The following is a 13,140-nucleotide window of genomic DNA, read 5'->3' as shown; positions in this document are numbered from 1 at the left end:
AAGACTCTGTTGGCTTTGGGCATTTTAACTTTTGAGATAAAATTGTGCACCTTGAAGTTCTTTCTAATGCAACGTGCATTAGAGACCATGTCCAGCTCTCCCACAGCTAAGGTTTTCCGCAGGAATCTGACAGCAATTGAAGGAACTCAAATATCTTCAGAACAAGAGTGTCCCAGCCCAGGGACGTGGTCTAAATTACAGTCCCACATACATATTGCCTGGTTGAGGGGAGGGCACAGGAGGTCTGACATGTTATATGTCTCTAGGAAGTAAGAGCTGCCTGCAGTGTTAATGACATCTCACCCTGTACATGCACAGTCATGTCTCCTGCTTAATATTTGACTTAATTTGATTCAAAATCTCGGCCTGTCTCTTATTCCCCATAGCCAGCAGTAGGAGCTAAGGGCAAGATGCTCTGAAAGCAAATTCATCCTTCCCTTGCATCGTTATACCAGATCAGACCATTTTGTTTTTTCTAGCTAAGCTGACCAGAACTTCACTGATTCTGCTTCCAGCCAAAAAGCCTGACCAGCCCCTTGTGCTGCACCGGTATGAGAACCCTGGCCTTAAAGGCCTCCCACAGCACATCTGTTATGTCTTGGAGTGACCTCTCCTATTTGCCTAATTCCAGGGATTGCTGATCACAAACTCAGTCATCCTAGTCTGGATTTTTGGTTCTTTATTTAACCTTTAGGGCCACCTTTAGGTTGAAGCACAACATAGAGCTTGACTTAAAGCCATGAGGTTATGCATTACCAGGTTAAATAACTGCTCTGCTTAGTAGGACTTGTATTTCTTAATCCTGTAGATGCCTTTGCAAGTAACTTAAAAAGAAACAACAGTCTCCAGGTCTTTCCTTGATGTTCTGAAATAGCCTGGGGTTCAAGCACGTGGTTACCATAGAGGCGCTGAGAAAGGCATATCCTCTGCTGGACATGGTGGATCAGAGCCGGAGGCCAAAGGAGCTGGTAATTTCCCAAGGCATCAGTAGACCGAGTGGTCCAGTGTGATGGTGCTTACTGCACAGGGCAAGGGGCAGAGAAGCTGTGGAGGCTCAGAGCTGCTAGAGACCTTTAGCGAGTACCTGGGACTGGTACTGAGCAGCCAGCATCTCTCTGCTCTTGCCAGTGCTGGCTTCTGCTGGAAGGGCAGTGACTTTCCCGTCTCCTTTCTCATGCCATGCCTGTCTTTCATTGCTCTTCTTTGCAGTAGGATGGTTTGCTTGACAGCTCTACCTCTGAGACAGGAAAGCAAGATCTATGAAATCCAGTATGGGATTCCAGTATGGAAATTATTGTGGGATTCTGGGTGGCTTTCTCCTGCTTCTCTGTGGGGCTGCCTTGGCAGGTTCAAAGGAAACATTCTTAGTTTTGTTTTGGAGACTGCATTAGGTTTTGCATTGCTAACGCACTTCATGTTTTTCTGGCAGCCTCCTCCAACCACTGGCTTCCCCACTATAGAAGGTAAGCAATAGTCTTTGTTTACATACGAACAGCAAGCAGAAGTGACAGGCAGGCAGGCCAGCTGGGATGGGAGGTAATGAGGTGCTCTTGGCTCATCAGTATCCACAGGCAGATTATTCAGAGGATACAGTCAGGAGGCAGCTTTGCTGCCCTCACACAGCATGAAGCACAAGCTGATAAGAGCAAAGCCAACTTTCCTCTGTGCCATGCTTTGACATCTGGGAGCAGCTATGCACTCAGACTGGAGCCTTGGCACCAGGCATGTTCCAGTGGTAGCTGTATTAGCCAGGACATCCCAGCAGAAGAGTGGTTTTGCTAGTGGGTGGCTTTGACAGTGGGTCCTGTACTTGAATACTGTGAGTTGACAAGCATCTCTTGAAATCTTCCAGGAGTGATTCTGTTTGGTGAGCCAGTGAGGTGGGAGACAAGCCTGCAACTTATTGTTGATGTACTCCTGAGCAACGGGAACCCTGGGGCAGAGCTGAAAGATATACCATACCCTCACCTGCCTGTCCTTGCCTGCAACATGGATCTCCTGTGGATGGCCGAAGCCAAGATGCCCAGGTGAAAAGCATGCGCAGTATTTGTCTTAGCCCAGTTCGTGCATCTCTCCTGCAGATGATCTTTTCTGATTACATTTTTTAGTGTTAGAGTTTAACCACATGGTATAATTAGTAGTAGAGTCACGAAAACTGCATGAGAAATGAAGACTAAAACTTCTAAGAAACAAAAGCCAGACCACTGTCTCTGTAGGTGTGTGTGGGTAGATATGTCCAAACTAGGCAGTACTTTGGCTACAGCAGATGGCTCTCCTCAGTGAGGAGTGTTTGCTGCTCAAGTGGTGTGACTGGAGATACTGATGACCTCCTTTCTGGAGCAGGTTTGGGCATGGCACTTTCCTTCTCTGCTTGGAGAACATCTACAAGAAAGTGACGGGCCGGGAGCTGAAGTACGAGGCCTTGATTGGCAAACCCAGCACAGTCACCTACCGCTATGCCGAGTACCTGATCAAACAGCAGGCAGAGAAACAGGGATGGAAGTCTCCCATCCGACGCCTCTATGCAGTTGGGTAAGAGACTGTTTTTCTGCTGGTGTCCTTAGGGAGTTGCATGCTGACTTCTCTAAAATGTTTGTTGTTGGTTGTTTTTTTTTGAAAGGCTATTTCTAAAATGAATACCGAAATCCCCATGCTGTCTCTGGAGCCTCATACCCTGGAGCAGAGGCTTGCTAGCTTTTTGCATCCTGTGATTTTAATAACTTGTAGGGCCCCGTCAGCCAACAAAGCTGTTGCTGTAGGATGCAAAGTGCATGTAGCATGACTGGAATAAAAAGTTACGAGACCCAGAGATAGGCCCATGAGCCCAGTTAGGCCAAACACTTTGGTATTGTAGAGAATACATTACAGTAGTAGCCAAAACTGCTCTGGAGACTTTGTACGTGTCTTTTCACCTTTGAAAGATGTTTGTGAAGCATATGGCCTTCACCACAGCTGAACAGGACACAACAGTAGGTAGGCTCACTGACCCAGTCTGGTTGGTTCTTTTGATGTTAGCAAGTAATGTGTGTCCCTTCCTCCCTTACTGCTGCCTTAATCCTAGTCTGACAGAGCCAGAAATTGATGCATGGACTAGTTTCTCATTTCTGTCTCACACTATGACCTTATCCAGGGATAACCCTATGTCTGATGTCTATGGGGCAAACCTCTACAACAACTACCTCAAGTCAGCTCACCAAAACCAGGTCCAGGCTGGGGTGAAGAGGAGCCTGCAGGCATCCAGTCCCCAAATGGAGGATCACCTCGAGCTGAGGAAGGACTACAGCAATTCAGTGGAGAGTTGTGAGTCGATTCTGGTCTGCACTGGGGTCTACCGCCACAAGGCAGATGTTCCCAGTAACATGGAGAAGTCCAAGACAGAGTCGGTGTTCCATGGCCATCGGGACTTCTGCTTTGACCCCAGCTTGGTGGAGGCATCTCACATCGTGCAGGATGTGAACGAAGCTGTGCAACTTGCTTTCAAGAAGGAGAACTGGAGCTAGGGTTAAGAGAAGTGTACGGAAAAATTTACCATCAGGAATTTTATGGGCTGAAAAGGGAAGAGGGGACGAATGGGGAGAGACCTGGGATGATCTTCTAATCTAGCCAACGTGAAAGAAAACTCCCTATCTCAGCATCAAAAGCCCATTGCTTTTATTGATACCAATCTGCAACTGACAGCAGACTTTCAACTGTGAACGTACATTACTGCCATCAATAATTGAGCCGTAATGGAAACAGGGTATAAGGAAAAGACCTATCCTAGCAATCCCAGTTCTGTTCAGCCATCAGAGTTCTCTCTTTTCTACCCTTTGTGTATGAAGATCAGGCAAGCCCACCCTCCTCCTCCTCATGATGTGTTTGACGATGAAGTTCTTCCCTGTGCAAGGAGCCACCATCAGCCAGTACATCATTTGTACAAGGTACTATTCATCCAGTCTGATGAGACCACACCAGATGTTGTCTTGTGGTGACACTCTGCCAGGGGAAGACTTTAAAATTCTCCATATGAAGAAGAAGTGCCTATAGACTTTAACAAATTTTGTTTGCTTGAGGATTTGCCACTGCATTGTTGTCAGTCTGAAACAAAGTCCCATTTTGCAGTCCTCCAGCAACTGTGGAGAGGCAGGGCCCCTCAAAGGAAGCTGCAGTAGCCAGAGCAACTTGCTACAGGACTGAGGGAAAAGTTATGTTATTCCCTCCCCCCACTATTTAGCATTCTGCGAACACTTCTGCCTTTTCACATCCCACTAGGGAGCCAACAGCCTGCTCTCAATAGCAGAGGAAACCACTACAGAGATTGAATTTCCAGGGATGTCTTTGCCCAGAACTCAGTGTTGCAGTAAGAGACTGTTTTGGCATGTACCCTGACCTCGTGTTGCAAGGGACATCCACCTGCTCCAGCTGGCACACCTTCCAAAGAGGGGTCCCTGTTTAGAACAAGGGCCAACCAGAAAGAGTCACAGCCCACCTGCTCTTCCTTGCATACAAGGATTGAAAGAGATCATCAAGCCAGAATGGTGCCTGATCCCCAAATCCCTAATCCTCATCTTTAAGAATACAAATGTACCTGTCCTTGACTTCCTTTTTTTTTGTCTCTTGCCTCATGTGGTTTGCAGCTCAGGGATACCCATATGGTCTGATCCCTGTTCCCTCCTCTTCCTTTAGCATGCAGGTAGAGTTCCCCTAACACGAATTAGCAGCTGGGACTCACCTGCCGAGGAGCATTTCCATATCCTAATGACATGCCTCTATTTTCCTAGCTTGAGCTATATCCAGGGAATGATCAAGCCCTGTGTCTCCTTAGACAGTCAAAAGCAGTTAAGCAAGCATTGCTCGAGAAGCTCCATGTGAAAGATTGGCTCAGCAAGGGACCTCTTAATTCCAGAGGAGCATTGTGATTTTAGGAGTGTTGTGATTTTAGAAGCATAAATCAGCCTGTGTATGTGACAGAGAATCTTGGAAGCCAGCACGACTCAGTTGATGTTCCTAGTTACGCTCAGCTCATGCCACACTGAGAGATGAGAAATAGGTCTTCTCTGCCTACTCTTTCTCCCTTCCTGCTTTAGCAGGCAGCTCCATGCACAGGGCACAAACAAGATGTTCTGTGCAGAAGTTTGTGTTATTCTTAATTAAAATCTTGGCATCCATGTGCACTGATACTTTGCTTCAGCACTTCTCTATCCTCTTGATACTGATGTGTCTTCCTAGGAAGGTCACTTTGCAGAGCGGGCTCTTTTCTCGCGTTATGCCAGGCTCTGTGGCTGAAGGGAACTGGTTGCACTGTCAGTGACCCCGGCAAAGATGTCCTCTTTGCTTGGCTTCTTTCTCTATACCTTATTTTCTAAATGGGAGCAGAAAAATACCTCTTTGGGTGAATCTCTCTCCTGTGAAATTCTCACTGCTGTGAGAAGCAGTCTCTTCCTCTCTCAGCACTAGCTAGGGTTCTTCTTTGTCTTAGCAGCACAAGAATTGCTTGGTTGCTTCTGAAAGCAACTGTAACTCGAGGAGCACAATCTTAGATTTGAATCCTTTGCCTTTCACTGGTGAGAAAAAGAAATTACCATTTCTTGCACCTACACAAGATAAGGACTTGTCTCCAGTTCCCAGGTTAGGTACAAGGAAGGACTTTGTATATAACATAGGGAAGATCGTTTAGCTTTCGGAACATCACCGCAGTCACAACTGGGCTGTAGACCCAGTGTGCAAGGCCTGAAACTTAGAGGCCCAAATCCCATTTATTTATAGACCAGCTCCAATGTCCCTCAACCTCACTTTTCAGAGGTGACATCCAGTGCAGAAAGAGGAATGCTCCCTTTCCTTGCAATATTTACTATCATGGCTGATAACTTCCATAGAATTAATTGGAGACTGCCTTCTAGGCTGTGGTTACATAGATCTCAGAGAGCTGATTGCTGGCAACAGCCCCTTCACTTTGGTAGGTACTTCTCTGCAAAAATACTGAAGTCTGTCCATCTGTGTGGAATAACCTTTGGCAGAGCTCGCTCATGTCACTCATCAAGATTGTGGTGCCAGTTACTCAAAAACAAGGTGCTGCTGAACCAGTACTGGTTCCCTGAGGTCTGCATCACTGCTGAATCAGCTATTACACATGAAGCCAGGTATACTGGCTGCTGCTCCAGTGATGGCAGTAGCTTTGTGAAAGTGCAGAATAACCTTGAGAAATCACAAGAGGTTTGTAATTTAATATCAGATTGCTTGGCACGTCTCAGCCAGAAGTGAGGTAGGTAGCAAGAGGAAGGAGGTGGCACCTCCTTCAACAAAGGAAGAGGTTTGCATTTGCACTGAATGAGCCAGGCATTTCCATCTTTGGAGCAGTAGTGAAGGCGAGCTGGCTGATGTGAATCTGCTTCAGATTCCAGGTCTGCTTGTAGGTCCAGATTTGGTTGTTTTTTTAAAAAACCATATTAGTGGTTTTGAAACAGTGCTCTGAGAGTCTTAAAAATGTGTAGGAGGGACTTCAATGATAAGGAGTTAAAGAAATGCTTTGCTTGCAAGTTGAAATTGAACAGAGGGGAGGGAAAGAAATCTAGGAGAATCTTGTACCCTTTGCCCAATTCTTACCAAGTAAGATTGCATAAATGACTCTGCTTGTTGGTCTGTGCACTAATTAGTCAGATGGGCTGCCTTTTGTCTGAGCAACACAGAGACCTTTCCCCCTTTCCCATGCTTAAGGCCTTGAAACACTGCACTTTGTCCAAGTCAGTGCCCAGGCATGAGCACAGTGGATAGAGGAGGAAATTCCGGTTCTCCAGCTGCTGTTGGATACAGGGTTGTGTAGGATTCCTACAGAGAAAAGTATTTGCCAGGTCTCTGTTCCAGGCGTTTTGTTCTAGAGTGCTGTGCAGGCTTCTAGCTTATCTGCAGTTAATTTATGGACATGTGTTATTGCTAGAATTCAGTGAAATCCTTTTTCCTTGGAACTGCAGCTTCCTGGAATTAGCTTCAAGTGTTCCTGGAACAAAAACTTTCCTTTGTCTCTTGCATTGTGCAGAAGTTGTGTTTCTGAAGCTGCATTTCTTTCATTTGGAGCAAGTGTGCTTCTGTGCAGATTATGGGACCAAGCAGGAGAGGGGACTTCACTTGCTGACCTAATACCTTAATCACTTGCTGACCTAATACCTTAATATTTATATGGTGCACTGCCCTATAAAACAAACATGTTGAAGACCTGATCCTAAAAGCTCCATCTTCCACAGGTGGATGTGTTTAGGTAAGTCTCGCGGGAGCATGCAGTGAGGTGAGGCAACTGAGAATAGCAGGGAGGATCCAGCAGAGGGACAGACTTTGTTTGGGATCTGAAGCAGAGAGCTTTTACGCCATGAAGTAACTTGGTAGTCAGAGAGGTCAATTCACTTATTTCACAGAACTCATGCAACTACTAGTCTGGTTTTCAGGGAGTCATGTAACACTACTGTCCCCTTTCTTCCAATCTTAAGCCTGGTGTGTCTTTTTCCCTCCAATAAATAGGTTATGTTTCAGATTATGTCACGTACACTGTAGCAGAATGATTAGCTATCATACAGAGAAATCACAAGCTGTGATTATTTTAGACTTCATATTAATTTCAACCCTCTTTCAGGGTTGCTCCTTTGATCTAGCACATAAAACAATAATAAAAGATGTTTTCCTTGAAATAAATTTTAAGGTGTCATTTGTACATTTCCTTAGTATTGTCCTGATCTCTTTCGTGTCTTTGCCTTAGGAGATTATCAGGACAAAGTCTGTCTTTTTTTCTGGTCATCAAGCCACTCTCACATTTTCTTGAGAGAACCACCCTGAACGAACCACCCTGAAAGATATCCTTCCAATGATTCTTTTCATTGGTCTAAACTGTAATTCCCTGTAAGCTCTACATCTGCCTGTAGCCATGTGAGATGAGTGCAACTTCGACCATTCCCACCCTAAAGGGGATAAAAAAAGAACACATGACAAGCCATGATGCCCTCACAGTCAAGACTAGTTTTGGGATGCCACCTGTGTGTGAGATGCATTCAGGGTAGGCATTTAGTTGTGATGTGACCTAAGCAGTTGTTTGTAATGATTAATTCTAATGGGTGAGGAAGGCACAAGCTAAATGCCACCAGCTTATTCTGCTGTTGTAGATTAAGAACAAGCCTATGGAAAGCCATCCTTACCATTAGAAGCTTACTCAGCACTGTGTTAAACCCTTTGTGATCATAAAAGAAATGCAAGGTGTTTGACATGAGCCATGCTCTGGTACCATCTGAGAAGGGTGAGGGGAATTAGGGAGACACATACTAGCTGGCAAGCTTTCAGAGCCAAAAGCTTCCACTGATTTCAGCAGGCAGAAGACTAAAGAGCCCAGTAGGTGAAAACCATCAGCTTGAATGATCTAGAAACAACCAATTCACTTGCATTATTCTTACAAGATGTTCCACAAGAAGGTTTTTTGTCTGCAAAGTTTACAGTTCCTAGGAGGCACATTCAGCAAAATAAGCTTGATTACAAGTCCTGAGAACTACTTGATATTAAAAGGAGCAACTGATAAAGCAGTAAAAGCAGTTTTGGAGGGACAGAACATGAATTCCCATTCTCAATAGAGAAGGGAATCAAGTTGTATTCTACATCCTGAAGAAATTACCTGTGTCCCTGACTAATAAATAATAATAAAAAGCATTAACCACCCACCTCCTTTTATCTAGTATTCGGGTAGATGAAGCACTTGTCTAAACTAAGGTGGATCAAGGCTTAGGCAGAAAGAGATCAAAACCTGAACTGCTTGAATGCTTTTAATCACTATAGTATTGTCAAAGCAAAAAGCCTAGGGTGAAGGTGTTCCTTGTAGAGGACAGCCTTAGCTGGAAGCTAGAATTCCATGGGAATCCTTGACCAAAGTAAGGAGCAGAGTTAAATGCTGACATCATGAAACACTGAAGAACAAACAACTTTGACAATAGGGACTGGGGCCCTATTGATCATAGGCTCATAGAATGGTTAAGGTTGGAAGGGACCTTGAAGATCATCAGGTTCCAACCTCCCTGCTATGAGCAGGGACACCTCACACCAGACCTGGCTGCACAAAGCCTCATCCAACCTGGCCTTAAACACCTCCAGGGAAGGGGCTTCCACAACCTCCCTGGGCAACCTATTCTAGTGCCTTACTACCCTCATCATGCAGGATTTCTTCCTGCTGTCTAACCTAAATCTACCCTCTTTCAGTTTAAAACAATTACCCTTTGTCCTGTCACCACCATCTCTGGTGAAAAGCCCCTCCCCAGCTTTTTTGTAGCCCCTTCAGGTACAGGAAGGCCACTGTAAGGTCTCCCTGGAGCCTTTTCTTCTCAAGGCTGAACAGCCCCAACTCTCTCAGCCTGTCTTCATAGCAGAGCTGCTCCAGGCCTTTGATGTGCTTGGTTGCCCTTCTCTGGACCCTCTCCAACAGGTCCATGTCTTTCCTGTGCTGAGGACCCCAGAACTGTACACAGAACTCCAGGTGGGGTCTCACCAGAGCAGAGGGGCAAAATCTCCTCCCTGGCCCTGCTGGCCACCCTTCTTTTGATGCAGCCCAGTTGCTCTCTGGGCTCCAGCACACACTGGTGGCTCATTATGAGCTTCTCATCTACTACCACCCCCGAGTCCTTCTCCTCAGGACTGCTCTCTAGCCATTCTCCCCCCAGCCTGTATTTGTGCCTGGGGTTGTGCCAACCCAGGTGCAGGACCCTGCACTTGGCCTTGTTGAACTTCATGAGGTTGGCACTGGCCCACCTCTCCAGCCTGTCAAGGTCCCTCTGGATGGCCTCCCTTCCATCTACGGTGTCAACCACACCACACAGCTTGGTATCATCAGCACATTTGCTGAAGATCCATTCAATCCCAATGTCCATGTCTTCAACAAAGATGTGAAAGAACACTGGTCCCAGTACTGACCTCTGGGGGGACACCATTTGTCACTTGCTTCCACTTGGACACTAAACCATTGACCACAATTCTCTGGGTGTGGCCATCCAGCCAACTACTTATCCACTGAGTGGTCCATCTGTCAAATCCATGTCTTGTCAGTGTAGAGACCAGGATGTTGGGGTTTGCTCTCAGGTGGATGAAGTGAGAAATGCCTGCCAGAGTAAGCCCTGCAGAGTGCTTAGTCTGTGGATTCTGGCAGGCCTTGAACACGAGCTAAGCACTTACCTGCTCACCCTGGTACCTTGGACCTCCAGGCACATGCCCAAATCCTTCCTTTACTGAATCTACCTAACCTCAGTTATAAAAGCACAAGTCTTTCTGGATTTTTGCAGCCACACAAGCAGTTTTATTAAAATTATGCACTTGGAGATCTTTATGGATCCAGTCTGCAACAGTTTAAAACCTCACACTAGTGAGGTAGCTACATGTTCTCTAGGAATTCAACTGTTCCATAAAAAGGTCGGTTTTCATTGCTTCACTGTAATAAACCTGCTTTTCCCTTTCAGTCAGTTCAGCTACTAACAACTTTAACTTTGTCCTCAAGGTTAGTTCCATTACACACCATTTTTTAGGACTGAATAAGTACAAAATAGTAAGAGCAGCTCCCAAAACCCTCCTTACTCTCCAAACTCCTACCCTGCTACAAGCATGGAAAAAGTATCTTTGCATTTTGTGCAGGTATAAAAAGTTCTTTGAACTGAAATGCAATTATGAGCAATAGATTGTTACACTTTTATACCCTTTTAAAGAATATCTGTATTCCCCAAACTGTAATATTGGATCAGCAGTTTAGTTACAAAGACTCTGCATTTGGAACAGACAAACTGAGGTGTCTTTGAATTTCCGTGCTGGCCAGGTGAAACTCTTCAACGCTTGCCTGTAACTTCAACCCTGTCTGTTTGCCTGGATTAGATAAATGCAGTACAAAGCCTGTGTCAGAGAATCCCAGAACCTTCATTTCCCACACAAAAGGCATTTTAAGTATGGTTAGAGCAGATCATGCTCAAACTCACTGAGATCAGCTTTGCCTCCTTCCCTCCCACTGCTGCCAGTTTCTGACAGCTTACTGCAGGGTATAATTAGGGATTTAGTTTCTGGTCTTTTTTTCAGGTATATATTTGCCTCTTTTTTTTTTTTTCCTCTTCCCCCAAGAAACTGAGTCATTGTTTTGTTTTCTCTTGAGTTCTGCCCTCAAGAAAGTTTTGTCTTTCTCCCAGCAGGGGTATTTTTGAGGGCACACTACTTGTTCCCACTTCTAGTGTAAACTAGAAATGGTAGCATTTTAGATATTTGGTATGACTATTTCATAAAACTATGTTGTCTGCTGTTTACCTTTAAATATATGTATACACACACATCTTTATGTATACACACAAATACATAAAAAAGCCACAAACATAGCTGTGGAGCTGTTGAAGAGTGGAAGTTATTTATAGCTTAATCTTTTAATGTTTTAAGAGTAATGGTTAAGCACTAACACTTCCACAGACTGCACATTGCATTAAATAACTAGATCACACGGGAAGCATCAGCTTGTCATCTCTCATCCCACAGTGTGCTAGAAAAAGCTCTTCAGTGCTTTCTCGAGTAGAAGACATTTCTCCCCTTGCTCCCATTTTAAGGTATAGGCATAATTTCTGCTTCCTTCCTCACAAATAAGTTATTTTCTTTGTCTCACCTGTTTGTTTGGGTTGTGTTTGCCCTGCTAGACCCCATGCTTAGTTCAAGAAAGCCCTTGACCTCCCACACTCCTTCCCACTCCCCTCAGTTCCTGCTTGTAGCTCCCCCCTCCCTATAGCTGCAAGTCCCTATTCCCACCTGCCTACCTTGGATGCAGGGACGTTCCAGCCCCAACAGGGATCCCTTGGTCTCTGGAGAACTGTTTCCATAAGGCTCCTCTTGCCCTGCTCACACAGCCTCAGCCTGGCAGGACCATGCTCCCCAGAGTATAGAAGGTACAAGCCCCTTCACCAAGCACATACTAGCCCAGACAGGCCCACTGAGCACCAACTCTCCCCCAGGTGCCTTCTTTTCTCTGTTCCCCTGGGCTGAGATTGCCCTATCACCTGTGTGGTGTGTCAGAGCCTATTACCCCAGGTGGGCCATCCAGCTGTGGGTGACAGCCCATTCCTCCCGAAGTCCAGGGAGCCACACCCACTTGCACTTACCTTTATGGATCCAGTCTGCAACGGTTACCCTGCAGGTAGGACAGACACCATTCTGGCAAGAAACACATCCAAACCTTTTGGATCAAAGGCAGAGGGCATGCGAGGGCCTATGGGCAGACTGCCAGGGCAGCTAAGTGAGCATGTCCAGCCTACAGTGCCCAGGGGAGTGCATTGCCCAGGAAACCTGGAGCACAAGAGCCAATGAGGCAAAGCTGTCACTGTCTGCCACCCAGGTAGGGCAGGACCAACGCCCTCTGTGTGAGGGCTTTTGCCCTAAGCAGCCCAGATGGATTCTCTGTTTTCATTCCACTTCCTCTTGTAGAAGCAGAAAACCTTTCTTGCGGTGCTATAGGTGAATGTGGTAGGAGCAAGAGCAATTCAGCTAATCCTCAGCACTGACCACACACTAATCGTGCCAGTGATACAAGTGTTGGCTTACGAGGAGAAGGGTCAGGTGAAGGTACCCACTTTAGATAAAGGCCAGGATGCAATTAAGAATGTGGTTTTATGCTCCACCCTTGATCACACACACACTGCCATCTATCTCAGCCTCTGCATGGGAGCCAAATTAGGAGACACAGCCAGTGTTGTTCACAAACTCTTGCTGCCACCTTGAGCCATCCTGAACTGAGCAACTCCCCACACCAGTCAAAGAGAAGCAGCACTGGGCCTTGCTTGCACCTGAAAGAGCAAGGCAGACAGCAAACACCCTCCTCAGCCATGGCCTTGAGCTTTATGCTCCCGTTATGACAGAGAACATCCAGCAAAGCCCAAAGCAACAAGTTTGTGGCGTTGCACAAAAATTGTTGTCAAAGCAATTCTTTGGCCATGTTGGTTTTTTTTTGCTAGGCAAGTCTGTCAAAAGGAGAAAGCCTCACCTGCAAAACACACACTGTGCAGTGGCAGAGCCCAGGCACTGTTCTTTCATCTCTGGCAAAGTCCACACACCTTGAGAGGCTGGAAAGCAAAGCAAACACAATGAGAGTGTATCTGGCAAGGAAAAGACAGGCAGCTTGCTGTCCACTGCTTT

At 45.9% G+C, this 13,140-nt stretch overlaps 1 protein-coding gene across 1 annotated transcript in view; it reads left to right on the top strand.

Moving 5' to 3' along the window:
- The window catches only part of LOC104386601 (cat eye syndrome critical region protein 5-like), a gene marked incomplete at its 5' end in the record, with an annotated part of 5,369 nt that extends 1,869 nt beyond the window's left edge, over window positions 1-3,500 (top strand). Inside the window, 5 exons of the mRNA XM_009995225.1 lie at window positions 875-968; window positions 1,430-1,463; window positions 1,853-2,027; window positions 2,344-2,532; window positions 3,131-3,500. Coding sequence (XP_009993527.1) covers window positions 875-968; window positions 1,430-1,463; window positions 1,853-2,027; window positions 2,344-2,532; window positions 3,131-3,500 — 862 coding nt within the window. The remainder of the gene's footprint in view (window positions 1-874; window positions 969-1,429; window positions 1,464-1,852; window positions 2,028-2,343; window positions 2,533-3,130) is intronic.
- Window positions 3,501-13,140: the final 9,640 nt, after the last annotated feature.

This window comes from Chaetura pelagica, unplaced genomic scaffold (assembly GCF_000747805.2).
Source record: "Chaetura pelagica isolate M959 unplaced genomic scaffold, ChaPel_1.0 scaffold343, whole genome shotgun sequence".
Lineage (NCBI taxonomy): Eukaryota > Metazoa > Chordata > Aves > Apodiformes > Apodidae > Chaetura > Chaetura pelagica.
Note: the sequence above shows the minus strand (reverse complement) of the source record. Positions and strands in the feature narration are given on the sequence as shown.